Below are 21,378 nucleotides of genomic sequence, written 5' to 3' on the forward strand. Positions count from 1 at the left end.
AAATTAATTTTGATCCACAATTTTGGTAAAACTGTATTCCCACCATGTGTGAGTTTGTTTCTTCTTTCCTGAGTTGAGCTCTTGAAGTTTTTTTAAGGATAATAAATATCTTGGATTTGTTCAACACGTCATATTTAAAATGTTTAACTGTACCTCCTCTCAAAGCATCACAAGACTCTATGAAATTTTTCTTCTTGAAGAGTTCGGCCCCTTTAGCTAGTAGCACCATACTGGAGTCGGGATTAAGGGCTTCTAACTTCCCATAGAACTGGTCGATGTTGTCCTCCAGCACGTCAGACACCTTCACATCTTGAGCAATCTGCTCACTGTACACTTTGCAGATCCACTCGAGTGGGAACTGAGATTCTGGGAACAACGAGTGCATGTTGCGTGCCTCGTCCAGCAGCAGGTTCAGCTTTCTGCTGCCATATAGCAGCTTCAAGTACTTCTTATGATATTCCTCCACGATGTCTGCAGATGAATCCTTCACAATGATGCTCAAAGCAGTTTCCAGCTGGAAACAGAAAATAACTTACTTACTTACAAATGGTTTTTAAGGAACCCGAAGGTTCATTGCCGCCCTCACATAATCCCGCCATCGGTCCCTATACTGTGCAACATTAATCCAGTATCTATCATCATACCCCACCTCCCTCAAATCCATTTTAATATTATCCTCCCATCTACGTCTCGGCCTCCCTAAAGGTCTTTTTCCCTCCGGTCTCCCAACTAACACTCTATATGCATTTCTGGATTCGCCCATACGTGCTACATGCCCTGCCCATCTCAAACGTCTGGATTTAATGTTCCTAATTATGTCAGGTGAAGAATACAATGCGTGAAGTTCTGTGTTGTGTAACTTTCTCCATTCTCCTGTAACTTCATCCCGCTTAGCCCCAAATATTTTCCTAAGCACCTTATTCTCAAACACCCTGAACCTATGTTCCTCTCTCAGAGTGAGAGTCCAAGTTTCACAACCATACAGAACAACCGGTAATATAACTGTTTTATAAATTCTAACTTTTAGATTTTTGGACAGCAGACTGGATGATAAGAGCTTCTCAACCGAATAATAACACGCATTTCCCATATTTATTCTGCGTTTAATTTCCTCCCGAGAGTCATTTATATTTGTTACTGTTGCTCCAAGATATTTGAATTTTTCCACCTCTTCGAAGGATAAATCTCCAATTTTTATATTTCCATTTCGTACAATATTCTGGTCACGAGACATAATCATATACTTTGTCTTATCGGCATTTACTTCCAAACCGATCGCTCTACTTGCTTCAAGTAAAATTTCCGTGTTTTCCCTAATTGTTTGTGTATTTTCTCCTAACATATTCACGTCATCCGCATAGACAAGAAGCTGATGTAACCCGTTCAATTCCAAACCCTGCCTGTTATCCTGAACTTTCCTAATGGCATATTCTAGAGCGAAGTTAAAAAGTAAAGGTGATAGTGCATCTCCCTGCTTTAGCTTTAGTGAATTGGAAAAGCATCTGATAGAAACTGACCTATACGGACTCTGCTGTATGTTTCACTGATACACATTTTAATTAATTGAACTAGTTTCTTGGGAATACCAAATTCAATAAGAATATCATATAATACTTCCCTCTTAACCGAGTCATATGCCTTTTTGAAATCTATGAATAACTGATGTACTGTACCCTTATACTCCCATTTTTTCTCCATTATCTGTCGAATACAAAAAATCTGATCAATAGTCGATCTATTACGCCGAAAACCGCACTGATGATCCCCAATAATTTCATCTACGTACGGAGTTAATCTTCTCAAAAGAATATTGGACAAAATTTTGTACGACGTCAACAAAAGTGATATTCCTCGAAAGTTACCACAGTTGGTTTTGTCCCCCTTCTTAAAAATAGGTACAATTATGGACTCCTTCCATTGTTCTGGTACAATTTCCTTTTCCCAAATAGCAAGTACAAGTTTATAAATTTCGCTATATAATGCACTTCCACCCTCTTGTATTAATTCTGCTGGAATTTGATCGATACCTGAAGACTTGTACTTTTTCAGATTTTCTATCGCAATTTCGACTTCTGAAAGCGTGGGTTCGGGTATAAATGGCTCAGCAGTTTGTATTTCAATTTCGTCCCGATCATTTCTATTTGGCCTATGTACATTTAGTAGTTTCGCAAAATAGTTTTTCCATCTGTTTAGGATTGATGGAGAGTCTGCAAGCAAGTCACCAGTCTCATCCTTGATCACGTTTACCCTTGGCTGATATCCGTTCTTAAATTCCTTTATACTCTTATATAAATCTCGAATGTTTTTATTCTTACTATTTGTTTCTACCTCATTCAGTTTTTCCTTCAAGTAACCTCTCTTTTTATTCCTAAGTGTACGACTTGCTTCCCGTCTTTCATTGAAATAATTATCTCTCTTCTCCTCAACTGGATCCTGTAAGAATTTCAATTTTGCCTGTTTCCTTCTTTCTACTACCATGCAACAATCTTCATCAAACCACGGTTTCTTTTTCTTAGTTTCACAATAACCTATGCTCTGCTCAGCTGCAATTTTGATACTATCTCTGATATTTTCCCACACGCTATTAACATCTAATTCTTTCTCAACTTCGTCGGAACTTTCTAAAGTGGCAAACCTATTCGAAATTTCGACCTGATAATTTTGCTTAGCTTCCTTGTCCTTTAATTTCAAAATATTGAATTTAGCAATATTAACTTGTTGCTCTACTCACTTGGGTACTGATAATCTTTCTCTTAATTCCCCAATCACCAAATAATGGTCAGAATTACAATCTGCACCCCTGAAAGTTCGAATATCTACTATACTAGTATGTCTCCGTTTATCTATCAAGATGCGATCTATTTGGTTGTGTGTCAATCCATCTGGAGAAGTCCAAGTATATTTATGTATATCCTTATGGGGGAATGTTGTACTTTTGACAATTAAATTTTTCGATGTGGCAAAGTTGACTAATCTAACTCCATTGTCACTACTAATTGCGTGTAGGCTCTCTTTTCCAATAGTTGGTCTAAAAATATCCTCCCGTCCTACTTTAGCATTGAAGTCCCCCAATAAAATTTTCATGTGATATCTAGGGAACTGATCAAAAGTATGTTCCAATTCCTCATAGAAGCTATTCTTTATATGGTCGTCTTTCTCTTCTGTAGGGGCGTGAGCATTTATAACTATGATGTCGCACCATCTACCCTTAAGTACTAAATATGATAACCTGTCACTGATAAATTCGACCTTTTTTACTGCTGATTTTATTCTTTTATGAACAAAGAATCCTGTTCCTAATTGGTGATTATTGTTTCCTTCCCCATAATACAACAAGTAATCTCCTATTTGTGATATGCCATTCCCATCTAACCTAACCTCTTGTACTCCTACGAAGTCTATTCTATATCTAGCTAGTTCTTTTGCTACTAATGTTACCCCTCCTGTTCTATAAAGACTAGTTACGTTCCAAGTGCCAAATCTCAAAACCTTATTCCTTTGCTGTGGTCGTGCCAGAGAATCAGTCCTATTCCGAGGCTTATTATAGGGATACATAACAAGCTGTTTTTTACGGTGATGGGTTGTTAGCCCTTCGCCCAACCCCCAAGCTGGAGGACCACCCCTTATCGGCTGTCCACGACTGCTTATTCAATATATTCGCAGCTACCCTCCATATCTGGAGGCCGTCTCCTCTATCCGCAGTTCGGATTTCTAGGTAAATAAATAACGTATATTCTCGAATCCATGTATGGTGGGTCCCTATCACTACGGCATGGCGCTTCCTCAGGTTGCGGATAGAGGAGATGGCCTCCAGATATGGAGGTTAGCTGCGAATATATTGAATAAGCCAGTCGTGGACAGCCGATAAGGGGTGGTCCTCCAGCTTAGGGGTTGGGCGAAGGGCTAACAACCCATCACTGTAAAAAAACAGCTTGTTACGAATCCCTACAATAAGCCTCAGAATAGGACTGATTCTCTGGCATGACCACAGCAAAGGGAAAAAGACCTTTAGGGAGGCCGAGACGTAGATGGGAGGACAATATTAAAATGGATTTGAGGGAGGTGGGATATGATGATAGAGACTGGATTAATCTTGCACAGGATAGGGACCGATGACGGGCTTATGTGAGGGCGGCAATGAACCTTTGGGTTCCTTAAAAGCCATTTGTAAGTAAGTAAGTAAGTATATTCTCGAATACCCTGCGCACTTTTTTCCGAAATATACAAGTAAAAATATAAGTGCCCGGTTTATTCGAAATTAAGTTGGCAACATTGTCCAATTCTCCTCCAGTGTAATTCCTGAGGTGGTAGAGCATGACAATGGACTAGCAGTACACATGTCAGAATCAAGTTCAAATATGATAAGTGTATAGTTTGTGAGTCTTATATTTTCAATTCTGAAAATGAGTACCACTAAGATATGAGATTGTAATCCTTTATTTGCAACGAAAAACTTAAAAAAACTAAAGACGCATAAGGACACAGAAATCGTGCTAGCCTGTAAATTTGATGTAAGTGAAAGCTGCATCAGAGACTTGAGGAAAAAAGACCAACTCTTATTAAACAACAATTAAAACAGGAGAGCTTTTCGTGGCCAAAAAGCTCAATTTTCCAGTGTGCAGGCCAAGTTAATCGAATATATAACAGAGAAACGACAGCTTGGCTATGCAGTTTCAATAAAAATATGCCAACTAAAGGTCCTAGCTTTAGCATCATCATCATCATCCAAACAAGTATAAGGCCTAAGACCCTTTACGGTCTCAGTGAGTCATTCTCGGTCTACTTTTTTTTTTTTTTTTTTTTTTTTTTTGGCCTACAGATTTCTTCCCTTGGGGGATGATATTGAAGCATGGCTTTTGGAAGTCTATTACGATTCATTCTTTCCTGGCTTTAGCAAGGTCAGAAAATATAAAAAATTTCAAGGCCAGCAGGGGTTTGATTGCAAGAATGTTTGAATGCAGCAACCTCAGTGTGTTTGTGCTAAATTGTTTTTAATTTGTCACGAATACATTTGCTGAAACTTTTATTTTTGTAAAATGTATTTTTGTTTATTCATTTATTTTTTTGTCTTTCAAAAGTGGGATGCATGGCTTATTCGAGGGTGGAGGGTATTCGAGAAAATACGGTATTTTGTCTGCTAATCTTTAAGGTCTCCAAACTTAAACGAAAGTTCAAGTTGTGACCTTAAGATTCAAAATACCCAATATCACCCAAAAATACATATTTGTCATATCTTTTACTTGAATAAATATTTTGAATAATATAAACATTATTGCATATTTTCCGATGTAATATGTAGATCAAAGAATATTTTGGCCATTTTCAGAGTTGTATTTCACTCTGGACTTACTGTAAATTGTAATGAAAGAATGATGAAATGTTGCGCAATAGCTTAAATGAAACGTTTTGAAGTAATGTGGAGCAATATACAGAAGTGAAAATACATGTAGGTCTGATGTCTTGTTAGATAACTAGTAATGCTTAATTCAACAACCATTTGTAATTATGGATGCTATTTAAAAAGCCTGTGACATTTTAAGAATGGAGTAATGGCAAAATGAAACATCAAAGTATTCTGAGAAAATCCACCTCATAGCTGCTTTGTCCTCCACAAATTTTTTTATAGAATCTCCTTAGTGACATTTGCAAATTGTGTACAAATATTAAAAGTGAAGACCAACGATATAGTCATAATAAAGTACCTCTGCTCCTGAATATGTATGCAGTTGGTGCAAAGTCTACTGAAGACAAATGACTGGTGTTTAGTTTTGACTTACCACACAAAATGAAGGAAATCGGGCTTTAAGAGCAACAGAAAACGTCTTAAATAAACGCAGCAATCCAAGCTGAACAAAAACTGAATTCTGAAAGCTATGAATAGCAAAATATATGCCACATTCTTAAACTTCAACATTTAATCAACTTCATTTTAAAATTCCTAAAATGTATTTTAAGCTGAATGTGCGTACAAATAACCAACCACCTTTCCAGCCGGTCCCCGTTTTGTTTGTTTACTTGATGTGCCAGATATTGTGGTGGAGATTTTTTTGGATAGTTTGTTCGTTCTCCGAACCCTGGTAATCTGTGCTCACCACAGCTGACATCTCCACAGAGAGTTCCTTCTCCTGCATCAACAAGGATGTTACAGTTTTCCACACGATTCTCTGCTTCTCTGCAGATCCCTCTTTTACATGTGCCATTAGTATCGCAACACATTCATCCACCTTTTCGAGTTTCACCGATGTCAATGCTAGCTTGTTGCAGATCTCCAGGAATTTTGCTTCATCACTGAAACACAAGACATTCAAGTAACAACTAATCAAGTCTTGGTATTATGCGAGTTTATATCCCCACTTATCATAATTTGTACTTGATTGCTTAATTTGGTGGTACTACATAATTTTCCATATGCAGCAGCAGGTAATAATAATAATAATGATAATAATAATAATCATCATAATCATCATCATAACACGTTATATTCATGTAAGAACCGTTATGTCTATCTCTGGGCATCCGTCTAACATATTGTAGCCAGTTATTCTGATATTTGTGAACATAATCCAATATTAGAGGAGCAGGTAATAATAATAATAATAATAATAATAATAATAATAATATATACACAGTATATATAAAATAACAAAAAAAATATTGAAAATAAAAGAAATTAGAAAAAAAAAAGTTTGTAAAAAAAAATGAAAAAAAAAAAAAGCGGAAAAAATATTTCTGAAAAAGATTTAAAAAAGTATTTAAGGAAAAAACATTCGAAAAATTTTTTTGAAAATAAGTTCCACATAATACTTAAAAAAAAAATTGAAAAAAAAAAATAGATTTGGAAAAAAATATATAAAAACAAATTTAAAATAAATTCGAAAAAAATAATTTTGAAGAAAATTAGAAAAATAAAACATTTCTGAAAAAATTCCAAAAATAAAATTAAAAATAATTTTAGAAGTTAAGAAAAAAAAATTGAAAATAAAATCGAAAAAATAAAAAAAATGTTTGAAAAAAAATTGAAAAAATCGAAAAAAGTTAAAAAAAATGGAAAAAATTAAAGAAAACATAAAAAGAATTGAAAAAAAAAATAGAAAAAAAAATAAAGAAAAAACTGTTTAAGTATGTTTTCGAAAAATAAAATATTCGAACAAAATTTTGAAAAAAAAAAAAAAAAAAATCCTCGCCTGAGGCTTATGTGCTTACCACTCTTGTTCTGTGAATGGTATGTTGTGTGGAATGGCTACACTCTTATATGGATACAGCACGCTACACTGTGAACTTAATCCAGGCTATGGTATTGAAGATAAGCATTTTCAAATTTTCAGTTTCTTTACTTAATTTTTTTATTTTCTACTTAGGGCCCTCGAAGATGCAGAGTCCATAACATATACCGGTACTAAACTTGCTGCTAATGTTGGTCTGGAACAGGAAATAGCCTACTGAGCCACATCTCTCACTTCCTAGAAATATTATTATGTGTCCGGTTTTCCAGTAAAGAAAAGTTGACAACATTACTGAAGACACACACAAAATAGCATAAATACTCGTCAAAAAAATTATTTTCATATTCCATCAGCAAATCTATCAGAAAGGAGTTATATGGCAGTAAAAATTTTAATAGCCTCCCTATGGACATAAAAAATCAAACTCAAAACGTAAGATTATTTACGGCCAAATTAAAGAAGTATCTAATTTTTCACTCCTTCTATTCTGTAATTGAGTGTATGACATTCAACAATGCATCATGAATATTTCTGTCTTGTATTAAGTACTGATGCTAAACTTTGTGTTGAACTAGTAGACTATATTGCAAAATTCTTCTGTATATACCTATTTCAACTAGACTGTGACTATAATTAAGACCGTATAGTACTATTAAGATTTTTTTGACATGTTCCATATTCTAGCTGTGAAGCGATGTATGAATATCATGGAATGTAAATAAATGCAATATAAAACTGTGATAATACCTATCCTTAGGGGAGAATGAGGCTAGTGATCTCAGCTAAGTTTCATGTACAATGTGGAGCTCTTATGTCGAAACATCACAAAGACAATAGCAATATCTTAAGGATGTAAATCATTGTCTACCTCTCAAGTGCCAGTAGCTGCTGGTAAACAGGTAGCAACTCTTTCTTCTCCGTCTCTGATCCCTCCTTTTCATAGTAGGATGCAAGGCCCTGCCATGCCAGGATCTGTTTCGGGGAAACTTCGATGGCCTTCCTGAAGGCCTTTGGAGCCTGGTCCTTCTGATCCGAGTCCTGCAGTGCAACTCCAAACAACACCAAGCCCGCATAGTTGTTTCTGTCACTCTTTAACACTGTCTGCAACATAATTTTTATTGCAATTTTAAACTTAATTTTTGTTAGTTTGATAACATTCTTTTTCAAGTTTATTAAAATACTTAAAGAACGAAAAGTATAATGATGAGAAATCTTTTATTTCTATTTCATTATTTTCAATAATTATATTCAATTATTTTATGGAATTATTTTCAAAGGTTCACATTTTATAATATGTTAAGTATAACTGTGTGCCATACAAGTACATACCATAAATAGATGAGGAGCAGGTTTTGAAAGTTTGCGAATTTATAGTCTATGTACAGTCAACACCCAATGAATCAGGTACAGATTAGATACTTATATTTATGATTGGCAGCTTAATTTGAAGACGATACAGTAAAACTTGTACAAGGTGGAAAGTGAATAATGCAGAAACTTCTCCAATGTGAACACACTTCTTTTTTCGTCCCAACAGATAGAATAAGCATTATTTTTATTTTTTAACTAATGGCGGGTACTTGACTGACGTCATTCATCCATATGAAGCCAGTTATGCAGACCAATTTACTGACAGAGTTATTGCCCAGTACGCTACACCAGCGATGAAATTATGGAGATTTGTTGGGATGCCACAGGGGAACCGGAGTTCCTGGAGAAAACCCCTGTGTTACCTGGACCACGGGTTTACACAACACAAGTTATAAATCGATCGAACCTGGGTCCACATGATTATAAGTCCAGCTCTCTAGCCACTAGACCACCGTGGTGGCTGAATAAGCATTATAGTGTTATTTATTTTGTATAATGAGGATCTGACAAGGTAGAAATGGAAGGCGATATTTCAGGAATTTACCAGAAACTTCTTCTATGATGCGGAAAAATATGTACAGTTTTGTACACAATTTAATCACCCTGTCCAGTGAATTAATGCTAATCAATGAATTACTATTCGAACAGGTAACTCATATAGTTCAGAACTCAAACTAGGTGCAGTATTATTGTAATGAAAGCAGGGCAGTTTTATTTGCCATGGTTTTTCTCAGAAAACTGTAAAAGAGAATCAGGAAACAGATAGGTACAGTACAAAACCGCAAATTGCTATTTAAATACGCATCATTGACTATACTGAAATTCATTGTGCTAATGGTTGGAGGTGAAAGGAGGAGAACAAGAGTGAAAAAAGTTATTTCTAGTCCAAACAACACAAGACAAAAATGTCAAAGTCTTTGTGTTGCTTTCTTTTACCACTAGACAGATCTTTTATCCAGACCAATTATATTATGCACATTCATAAATATAAATTGAGCTTTCTTACCTTGCATAGCTGCAATGCAGTTTTAAAGTCTTTGTTTTTTATAGCTTCTCGAGCACTTTTCAAAGATGATTTTATTTCTTTGGCATCCATTTCTGATTCCTGTCAGTTCATATAATACTAGTCAACATCTGTAAGAAAAGAGGGGAAAAAATCATGTCAATAAATGAAAGAAACAATAATAATCAAAGCACTCTGCACTACTACAAATTGGAAGGTCTGTTCCGACTTCACAACGCCTTTCTTGGCCTGTCTACAGAATTTAGTTACGGGTACCTGTCAAATGGTGATCATTATAAACATTGTAGCAGAATAAGTTGGCAACTATTTATCTCACTTATGTACCGTAAACAGAAGAAAAATTGAGAGCCGAAACCAATTTCGAACCGAAATATGGGTGAAAAGTTGCTATGAAAGTGGAGGGCTGGCAGGATCGCTCCATCGAGGTGGAAGAGATAGGCAGCAGGCAGGGGCAGCACATACATCTCATATCCGTGCTTTTCCATAGCGGTTCTGATCACAGAGGAAACACGAAATTTCGTAAGATCGAATCAGTAACAGGTTAGTTTAGGCTTTTGGTGTGTCTTGCATATACTAACAATTGTTTAAGAACGCCACTACCTTGCCCAAACTATTTCCCACACTACCCCGTTATATCTTTGGGGAGGTCCTTGCTATCAGTCTTCCTTTGGTAACGCTATTGTAAAGATTTACCGCGGGAATTTACCAAAGTTGGGAACCTTGAATTCAACCAATTAGATATATGTCAATACAAATTCATATTCACTCAATCTCACAATATTCTTGGTGTTGCTCAGATTATTACGGTACATTATGTTTAATTATAGGCTCAGAAACAATTTTATTTATAATATTTATAGTCTGGTTAAATATGGTGGAACATTCAGAAGTACACAAAATAACAAGGTAAATATATCAGTACGGTATCAGATAGACGTATGCTGCTTTCAAAATGCTGTAAGAGGTTGACAAATGTATCCGTAAAACTTACAAATAACCGAGGACACTATAAACCCATGACCCAAAACAGAATATCCAAAATCGTTGGAAAAGTGACAACCAAAAGCAACGTGCAAAACAGCTGACGACGCTGACCGCAACCAACGCGAGCAGTCACCCCTGATCATCTGGACAGTTACCAAACAAATTGATTGTGCGATATCTAGCGGTAGATTATTGCAACTGCGGTGTTCTCACTTCTCGTGTTCTGAATCGTGTGTCGGTGAAATATGATTTTGTGGCGCGTTGTTATAACTTTCTAAAGTGGAGAATTTTGTAGTTTTAATTTAAATGTTTATGAATTTATTAACTTCGTTATTAATTTTCAATTAATATGAGCGAATATTGGAAAAGCCTTATTCCTGGTCACTATATACCTTTAACAAAGTGCAATTACGTTTTACGGAATCATTTATCAAAGTGTGAGTGTAGTATAAAAATTGATGAAAGGAATGTTACCATAGTTGAATAAAATTATGTTCCTTGGAAGCATTTGATGATGTTAATACTGTAAATGTCATGTGCCGTACATTTATTTTGAGTTGACAAAATTGCAAAAATATGTAACTACAGTCCCGCTCAAACCTCCTGACGTTTGCAGGTGTGTTCGCTTATCGGCGATAGCCAATAGCGGCAGTGCTGCGTTGCAACATATGAGGACACAGACCCTCCGTTTAGAATGTCTCGAAATCAAATAACAAGTGCGCTCGGAAAATTGGCATGTTGTAGAGACCCTGCATGTATATATGATGAATGTTTAATGTTTTCTGAACACACAGAAACAAAAATCACATTTCAACCCCCAGTGATTCCAGTTTTATGGATTAATACAGTAAAACCCGATTAAGACTCTGTTCAAGAGACCGTGTGTAAACCGCGTATTAAGGCGGGTATACTAATTTTGACTTACAGTATCTATTAGCATTTTTCTTTATTGAAATCCATGATTCATGAAAGGTAATACTACCACAGTCTAATATATATACAGTGACGAGGCTGAGTTGTTGAGGGTACTAGGAACAATAGACTGTGCAGATACTATTTCGCATTGTCTGTGATGAGGCGATAGTAACGATCCTAGCGGTTAGCAACTATCCAGTGTTGCCAACAGTTGTTCGTATAATCCCGCTAGATGACTTTCGAAAACCCGCGACTTTCTAGCAAATATCTCTAGATTTTAATGTATACTTATTATTCAGTAATAATAATAATAATAATAATAATAATAATAATAATAATAATAATAATGGTCAAGATAGAGCATCCACCCGCCAATGTAACGAATATTGCATACTTTTTTCATTCCCAATGTGGCGCTATAAAGCAATTTTGAACACTTTTATCACAGACACAACATATTTAAATTCTTATTGCACGATATATGTTACCGTTAAAACCCAAAATTCGACAAAACCTGTTTCAACTAGCAAAAAGTAATTTTAAAATATAGATAGATATAAAACGAATTTTCGTAAGATCTAGAATCAATGACAGGTTAGGTTTGGTTTGTTTAGGTTTTTTCAGGCTTTTACCAAAGAAAAACCTAAACAAACCAAACCTAAACTGACATTGATTCTAGATTATACGAAAACTCCTTAAACTAGTTTTTACTAGCTCAAACTGGTTTTGACGGATTTCTGGTTTTAACGGTAACATATATAATATGGAATTGTCACTACATATCTATTATTTCACAGAACACACACTGAACGAATTAAACGTAATTATGAAAGCTGCTTATAATGCTAATATGAATTTCATTTCAGAAATTTTAAAGGTTAAAAACTGCTAGTATTCCCGCTAAGCGGGATAATATAATTTTACCCGCGAGATGGTTATCCAAAAAAGCTAGATTTAGCGGGAAAACCGCTGAATTGGTAACACTGCAACTATCTATGGATGCATATTTTCTACGTATTGACCTTCGTGACTGTTTACACTAGACTGTGGTATTACTCCATTGTTACTGTACTGTACGTCAAAGACATTTACAATATGTACTGTACTTAATTCTTTCGAAAAAAGTCATTTATAGTTGTTTGTCTTGTGCATGTTCTCCAAGTCCTCATGTTTACCATACCATACTTCACTTTCCTCCGCTTACATCCTCTCGACGTCACAGCTGCAGTGATTGAGTCCCGATTTTTTTATTATCGCCCTTTATGTCGATGACGGGATTCCTAATGAATCAGAGAGTTGTTTCTGATGAATAGTACTTTTTCCGCCGTACTTTCGTAAGATTTCCAATTTTTCCGACACAGAAAGCGCTTTTCGTATAACACTCATTGTAATCACACTTACAGACACTTCAACACAAAGACAACAAACTGACCAGCACAAATTTCCATTCAATGGCCAAAATGTTTCATTGCTGTTACAGTACATTGCTGCTGAAAATTACATAGAAAATATTCCACAACAATAGCGTATTATGTGGGACTTGAGCACAACAAACAAGATATTTTATAAAGACGTTATATATGAAATGTGCAGACATAATAAGCGCTGTTTTTGCAAGAATATGCTTTGACAGCATGGACATAATGCTATTTAGGGCCATGTCAATTCATTTGTACCGAAAATTATTATTTTAAATTAAGCATATCAATCAATTTATTTTATCACACTGCGACTTTGTGTTATTTGACAACTTTATTAACCCTAATAAAAGTAAAACTATTACAAAAACTAATAGGAACTCAGCGAGTATGATTATTTACGTCTGACTCAACTAATTTTCTATTACTACACACACATCTAAACTGGGCTCTAACCTTAGAGGAAATGCCGCTGCCCCTGTTTGGAAGCGCACCCTTATTTTTAATTTGTACAGTTTTTATACATAAGTACTTACGCGGTATTTTGAAGTATAACGAAATTGAGAAACTCTTTAATGAAACGTGGTTGTATAGTCATATATTGAATAAAAGTAGTATGAAAATAGATGTAATTCTCCAGAAAAGTTACATTGAAGCAGGTACACTTGTTTTTTGCTACACTAGCTTCTGTGAGATGTACCTTATATAGCTAGTGATAAACACGTTGTTTTAATTAGCAGCCACAAGTACTTTCAAATAAAAATCGTTTGATACTTACAACTTACCTGTATATTTTAATGCCTGCTCCGCCCACCCGCTTTTTACTGATATAACACTCGAGAAGTTCAAAACGCAATACTAGGGAAATGGACCATTTGCCTCCATTTTTTTTCCTGTTGTACGAAGGAAGGACCCAAAGGCTTACACTGCAGCCTGAGGCTTATTGTGTTTACCACTCCTATTATGTGAATGATTGGGTAGCCAAACGGCTGTGCTGTTGTACAAGTACAGCATGCTGCACCGTGAACTGAACCTGGGCTATGGAATGGATGATGATATGTGAATTAATGATGGTGAAATGAGTCCGAGGTCCAACACCGATAGTTACCGAGCAATACTGCTTCAATTGTTTGAGGGAAAACCCTGGAAAAAATCCCAACCAGGTAACTTGCCCTGACCAGGATTCGAACCCGGGCCTGCTCTTTTCATTGTCAGATGCGGTGGGCATTTGCCTCCTTTATTGCAGTTCTTCTGAAGAATCTCCCTTCTCTCTCTACTAATTACCAACATAATATGCAAATGGTCCAGAACGAATTAGACTACTAGAGGAATAATTCGTTTTCCCAGTATTACGTCCTTGATCCCTCGAGTATTGGTAACAAGTAGGATGGGGGGGTTACCTACAATATTATAACATTAGAATATACAGGTACTGTTAAATATAAAGTCTTTTGTCTATCTTTTTTTTTTAACTCGGCTTTGATATAATTCTCTTGTGCAATAAAACCTATCTAAAGTTCTCTAGTTTTATTGTACTCCTTCAATGTAGTTTTTCTGGAGAATTATCAAAATATATTGTACTGTAGTTACTACAACTACGGTACACATCTTTACCAATATCTTTTTTTCCAGGTTCCAATGTAGAGGTTGTGATATGTACAAACAGTGGTCAAGTTTTCGAGTTCTACAAATTTAGACTTGTTGGAAGCTGTAAAATTCCTTTCTCAAATCCGAAAGAGATATCACTTTTCACATGCTATGATCTTAAGTGCAATTTATTCTACGTGATCATATCAGAAACCAAAGAACTTGTTGTTGTGTCGAGAGGAATGGAAATGAAGGTGATTATTGTTTATGCTTTTTTTATTCATTGTCTTGCCTAATGATGCTTTAGTTTAAAAAGGTTATTTGTCATGATCATGAGGTGATGATCTCTTAAAAAGAACATTCATATGTGTAAATTAACGACTCAGTCTTGTATATGCATGATGGAGCATCTAATTTTTCCTGAACTGTTAAAGCAATATGCATTTATACTGGTACCTTGTTCTTGTATGTCGTCACATCAGTGAGATATGAGATAGCCAGTAGATCCCTATTGGGCAATGGCTTCTTACTCAAGGTAGGAAAGGGCGCAAATAGCCATAGTAGCTGATGCGCCCTTCTTAAACCCTACTACTACTACTCAAGGTAGGATGGCTCTCTTGATCTCCCATGGTGATCCAATCAATAAAAGATGTATAATATCAATAGAGATAGCTTAATATTAAGTAGGCCTAGATGTCGGATTAGAACTTCGTATTCCTATTTTATGAATAAATTAAATTAACTTTATTTATTTCGTCCAGATGAGAGAGCACTGTAATTTTGTGAAATTTAATACTGATAGTTTTTAAGGAAAGAACAATAAAATGTCATATAAGGTAATACAAGCGTGTTATAGCTACTTATATATTTATGTTTCAGTAGAAATTTTTATGACAATTAATGTTTAAATTTGTATTTATAACGATACCTATATATCTGAATATTTAGCAATATACCATATCTGCTTTTTAATTTTATATTTTGTGGCTAATGTACCGTAGGCTAACTCATATAGTGCGAAACAAACTGGACATCTTTCTGTTCATTCAAACTGTTGCAACCTTTCAACGTTGGCTAGGGAGTGTTCACTCTCAGGCTTTTCTTGAAGCTTAATCCCCCAGCTTGAGAAGCAAAGTTTTCGTTTTCCCATCCCCCCGGATGCAGTGTACTTTTAATTCCTGATCATAGATAGGCCTATTCACCGAAATGTACGAGGATTTGGGGATTAGACATGTCATGGCAACTATTTTTCTTTCTTTTCTTTTTTTTTTTTTTTTGTGAGAATGAGAGCACAGTTCGAAATTTTGAAATAAACTATGCAACTGAAAGGGCAGAATATGTATACTAGTGATGCAAGATAGGCTAAGGTAGGGATCAAACATTCATAAACGACACAGCATCATGCTACTTGAAACAGCAGAGTATGTGTATGTGCTATTTGAAAGGGCAGTAGGTGCATTAGTGGAGAAGAATAGCATAGGGTAGGGATCAAACATCCATAAACAATAGAGCATCATACTACTTGAAAGGGCAGTATATATACTAGTGGTATAGGCTAAGGTAGGGTAATAATCAAATATCCATAAATGACACAGCATTATTCTATTCATGTTTACATAATAATTTTACAGTCTGTTCAAAAGAAACCAAATGACTTGAAAATGTACCAAAACTTGCCCAGACATGTTCAAATATTTTTAACAAGAGCCAGAACAGGTCACATTTTCACTCAATTGTACCTACACCGATTTCACATTTCTGATAATCCTGCTTGTCTGTGATGTAATAATCATGATGAAGATCTGGAACACATTCTTCTATACTGTCCATCCATAAACCACAAAAGAAGTAAATTAAAATCATCAGTACCAGTTGCAGGAGACACAGCCCTGCAGTATATATTGACTACACCCCAACTCTGGCTACTAGCAACAGGCATCTATAATGAACATCGATCAAAATACCCCTCATTTCTCGTGAAAAACAACAACTGAATAGACTATAGTGGACTATTATGTTGTCAGAAAACAGCTGGATACATTAAGAAGATTGAGTGATGTTTATATAATAGTTGGAATAGCATTAGAGCACACATACCCATCCTAAAAACTCATTGAGTCACATCTATTACTCACTGCAGTCGACTCACAACTGCATTTTGTGTAACTATTCGAACATCGCTCTGTGCGGTAACCATATCATACTGCCATCCCTGTAATGATGCTACCACATACTCGTCCTATAAATGCACAGCACAATAGTTGAGTCACAATGAAATTTACATTGCTCTCTGTGCAATAACCATATGTTACACTGCCATCTAGTAATGTGACCACATAATTATGAATAATATACGACAAACAACATCTTGTAATACCATTGGTTGACTTTGAAGAAGAGAATAATTGTCACGAACTATGCCCCAACCCTCGTATTTCGCGTGCTATGAGAAAAATAGCAGAATAAAAACAAATTATTTCAATACTGGTACCTTCACTTTCTGGCATAGACATAATTATTTGCAGGTCGTTGAACATTATAAACATGTGGAAAACTACAGAGTCTCTGATTTTTCAAATGCTGGTTATCCCCAGCTGGGAATTTGGATGAAATATCAGGATTCAAATGCTCCAGATGTTGTTCTGGATTTCACCACTGAGAAAGCTTGTGGAGAAGGCAGCATATCCAACATCCTGAATGAAAAATATCAGGTACTATGTTTGTTGTCTCAGTTTTTGTACTTATGATACGAATATGTTGACATATTGTCAATTTGTTTTGTGCACACTGTCGAATTGTCATTTCATGTTGTGGCAGAACAGGACTGCTCATAGGAATTGTTCCCCCTCCCCTCCCCTACCTTCCCCTCCCCACAAACATTTGTCAGGGCCTTTTCCCCCTCGCCAATATTTTAATGAATGTTAAAATTCTGTAATTTAAATACAGTATTAAGACAACAAGCTAAGGAAATTTTATTATAGTGTCTGGCAACCTTGTTTGTTACTGAAATTGAATTATACAGTGCATCTTTGCCATATGTCCGCGATGATTAACCAGCCGCATCCCCAGTGGGAGGCTGCGCTTCTGCTGCTAAGATGACATGTATGCTGACGCAGCTAGTGGAGACCATTCCTATTCATATCAACACTACGACATTTATAAATAAAACATTTTATCTGTAACTTGGCCTCTGGCAGCATTCGTTTAGCTGAGATGGAGAGCAGATAGTTTCGTCATGGTAAACAGATATTCATTAAGGGAACGTATTTGGATATACAACACGTACATAAAGAATAGAAAATCGTGTGCCTCAATGAGGCCAAAATTCAGACGTAAATTTCCTGACAGTCCAGTACCATCTAAAAAAACAACATTAAGGTTATTTAATAGACTAAATGAAACAGGTTCTGTAAGTGACAGAAAAAGACGACAAAATTTCTGTTCTTATGGAGGAAAAACTGGATGAAATTGGTGCGGTGTTAGAGCGTAGCCCATGCAAATCTCTGAGACGTTTAGTACAGCAGACAGAGATTTTTAAAGTATCTGTGGGAGTGACAACAAAATTATTGAAACTAAAACCATACAGAATTCCATCATGTCATGAATTACAGCCCCAAGATTACAATCGCAGGCTTAATTTTTGTGATTGGGTGTTAGAAAAAGTTGTTGTTGTTGTTGTTTTCTAATGCCAGGCGTTTGACAATAAAGTCATTTGACCTTTTGCACTCCAGTATTTTTCAAAGATATTATCATGGCCAGCCACTGAAGCACAGATTTTGAGGTGTTCCGAATCCATTTCTTGGTTTGAGTTGCACAATGGGCAGTTAGGGGACTGATATATTCCAATTCTATGCAGGTGTTTGGCCAAACAATCATAGCCTGTTGCCAATCTAAATGCAGCTACAGACGATTTTCGTGGTAAATCGGGAATTAAATGTGGATTATGATGCAGAGAGTTCCATTTTTTCCCTTGAGATTGTGTTATCAAATTTTGTTTGTTGAAGTCTAAGTATGTAGATTTAATATATCTTTTCACAGAGTAATACATAGATTTAGTAACAGGTCTGTAAGTAGCAGTGCTGCCCTTCTTTGCTAAAGCATCCGCATTCTCGTTTCCCAGGATTCCACAATGGGATTGTATGCATTGGAATACAATTCTTTTATTGAATGTTATTAATTGAGAGAGCATTTTAGTTATTTCTGCTGTTTGATAAAGTAAAAAGTTTGTTAGAAAAAGTAAATAATGAAGAACTTGGTCCCCAATCAGTTTTTTTTCTGATGAGGCTTGGTTTCATCTGCGTGGTCACGTGACATCTCAGAATGACATATGTTGGTCATCAGAGAAACCAGATATTGTGCATGAAGCTCCATTGTAAGTTTTAACAGGTAAGTTGCACGAGCGCACTTGCCATCTCAGCGGCAGAAACGTGGCCTCCCACCGGGCATGTGGCTGGTCAATCATTGCGAACTTATAGCAAAAACGCACTGTACTTGGGCAAAAGAAATAAAGAAACACTCAGTTTATAAACATGTTTAATAATCAGTCTTACAATCAGTATAAAAAATAAGATGTAATTTTAAAAATAACTACAGCATTCTTTAATGAAAATATTTAAAATATAGTTAAGAAAAAATAATATGCAGATATACAGTAACTAAATCAGTTTAGTTTAGCTTAATTACAGTACAGTAGATCCTCACTGAAACATCACATTTTTATAGAAGCTCTTGAGAAGTAGACTAATTCACTAGTGTCTACGATTTTGAAGCAGATGGTATCTTGAATCATCTCATCTTAGCAGATACAAATTTATTGCTTTTTCACCTTACTAAAGCTGATCTTTAAAGCCAGTTCACACTAAGTGAATGGTGTTGTTAGAATGCCTAATTTTTCTTGACCTATACGTATTATAGATAGATAGATTTATTCATTCCATAATATTCTTACATTTGCTTTATAGCATAGAATAAAGAACATGTCCAATTCTTACGTTTAACAATAAAATGCAATACATATAAAATGCAAATATGAAATATGTACAGAATTAATACCTTAATAACAATAATATTTTATACAATGTAATATGTTTACCATTTAATAGTATTATAATATTTACACAGTACTGTGAAATGTCAAGAATTCATCTACAGAATAGAAAGTGTGAGATATTAAGTAATTTTTTAGTTTTACCTTAAATAATGCAGGGTTTTGGCTATGATTCTTAATGTCTTCAAGAAGACTATTGAACATTTTTATCGCCATGTAACGTACTCCCCTTTGAAAGCATGATAAATTTGATGATGGCGTATGAAAATCATTCCTTCTGCGGGTATTTATACTATGTATGGCTGCGTTAGTTGGAAAATTTTCTTTATTACATAAGAGGAAATTTATTGTAGAGTATATGTATTGATTTGTTAAGGTTAGAATCTCTAATTTTTAAAAAAATAATGTACATGATTCTCTAGCCTTTGCTCCAACTATTATTCTAATGGCTCTTTTTTGTAATAAGAATATATTTTTACTATTTGCAGAATTTCCCCAAAATATTATTCCATAGGACATAATGGAATGAAAATAGGCAAAATATATTGTCTTTAAGATACTGCTGTTTAGAAATTGTTGTAACAACCTAATTGCGAAGCATGCTGAGCTAAGTTTGGGGGTTATTTCTTTGATATGATTTTTCCAATTTATTGTATTATTAATATGCAAACCAAGAAGTCATTCTTGATCAACTTCAGTTTACTGAACCCATATTCATCAGACGTTACACTAACAAGGAGAGTGATGAAAAGTCTTAAACTTGTTGAAAATATAATTACTATTTCAATATATGAGATTTAACAGTATTCTTTTTCAATATAAAAAAGAGTTTTGTGAATATTTTGTGTCTTCCTCTCCCTAAAAAATATCTAAAAATCGGGCTGGGCCCTGTGGCATCCGGGTCCCTTCCCCGACTCTAGTGATATTCGTCACCCCTATGGGCAGCAGATTCGTACTCATTCATCACTGCATACAATTACAGGAAGTGTCACTGCAGGTTGAAGAGTACAGAGAAAAGTTGAACATGAAGAAGGAGCTGAGATTGTACAACTGTGAGAAGGGCACACACTCACCCCCGTCAGAAGCTCTGGTGAGTATCATTTGGCTTAGCTATGTTACAATGCAATGTTTCAACCTTATTACACTCGGTACCACCGATTTTGGCGCTCAACTTTGATAGCAGTGCGCAGTGAACAAGCCTCTGTTGTCCTGTATGATTGAATTGCAATAAAGCTCTCCATCGTTGATCGTTGTTTATATTTTCACTCATATCAGTGGCGGTTCCTCGTGGGAGGGAAGGGAGGAATGTCCTCCTCACATTTTTCTTCTTTTGAAAGTAAATACCAAATAAAATATGTGTCTTGAAATTCGAGGAAGATTCGATAATTTTTAATTTCGCAGCTATAAGAAAAGCTTTATTTATCGAGTTTTAAACGACGCGCACTCATGTGCTGTAGAAAACTGTGAGAAAGATGCGAGATTGTTTGTGTGGAGGAAAGTCTATCCTTTCCTCCTTTACTGCAGTTAACACACATAGACGACAGCGCACTAGCGGTCAGAGAAAGAAGCAGAGTTTTAAAGCAAGTAAATGAACGGAGAGGGAGGAGATCCTCCTCTGAATCAGAGCATGGGCGGGAAATAGAAACTGACTGATTGTGCAGCAAGCTCGCTACCGCGGCCATCTAGCAATGTTACATTCAACCAGATATAACACACATCTAAGAGGAAGCACAATAAAAACAGTTTTAATGAAAGACACCATATAAACTTTTTAAAATTATAAATCAAAATGTAATATTCATTGCACTT

At 35.5% G+C, this 21,378-nt stretch overlaps 1 protein-coding gene across 1 annotated transcript in view; it reads right to left on the reverse strand.

The window, feature by feature from the left end:
* Window positions 1-10,748, reverse strand: part of LOC138699580 (tetratricopeptide repeat protein 37) — a 40,834-nt gene extending 30,086 nt beyond the window's left edge. The window contains exons 1-5 of the mRNA XM_069825577.1: window positions 10,610-10,748; window positions 9,601-9,728; window positions 8,092-8,324; window positions 6,093-6,288; window positions 154-514 (exon numbers count right to left, since the gene is read on the reverse strand). Of these exons, the coding sequence (XP_069681678.1) occupies window positions 154-514; window positions 6,093-6,288; window positions 8,092-8,324; window positions 9,601-9,690 (880 nt within the window). The 5' untranslated portion in view covers window positions 9,691-9,728; window positions 10,610-10,748. The remainder of the gene's footprint in view (window positions 1-153; window positions 515-6,092; window positions 6,289-8,091; window positions 8,325-9,600; window positions 9,729-10,609) is intronic.
* Between the last annotated feature and the right edge of the window lie 10,630 nt (window positions 10,749-21,378).

Source organism: Periplaneta americana, chromosome 5 (assembly GCF_040183065.1).
Source record: "Periplaneta americana isolate PAMFEO1 chromosome 5, P.americana_PAMFEO1_priV1, whole genome shotgun sequence".
NCBI lineage: Eukaryota > Metazoa > Arthropoda > Insecta > Blattodea > Blattidae > Periplaneta > Periplaneta americana.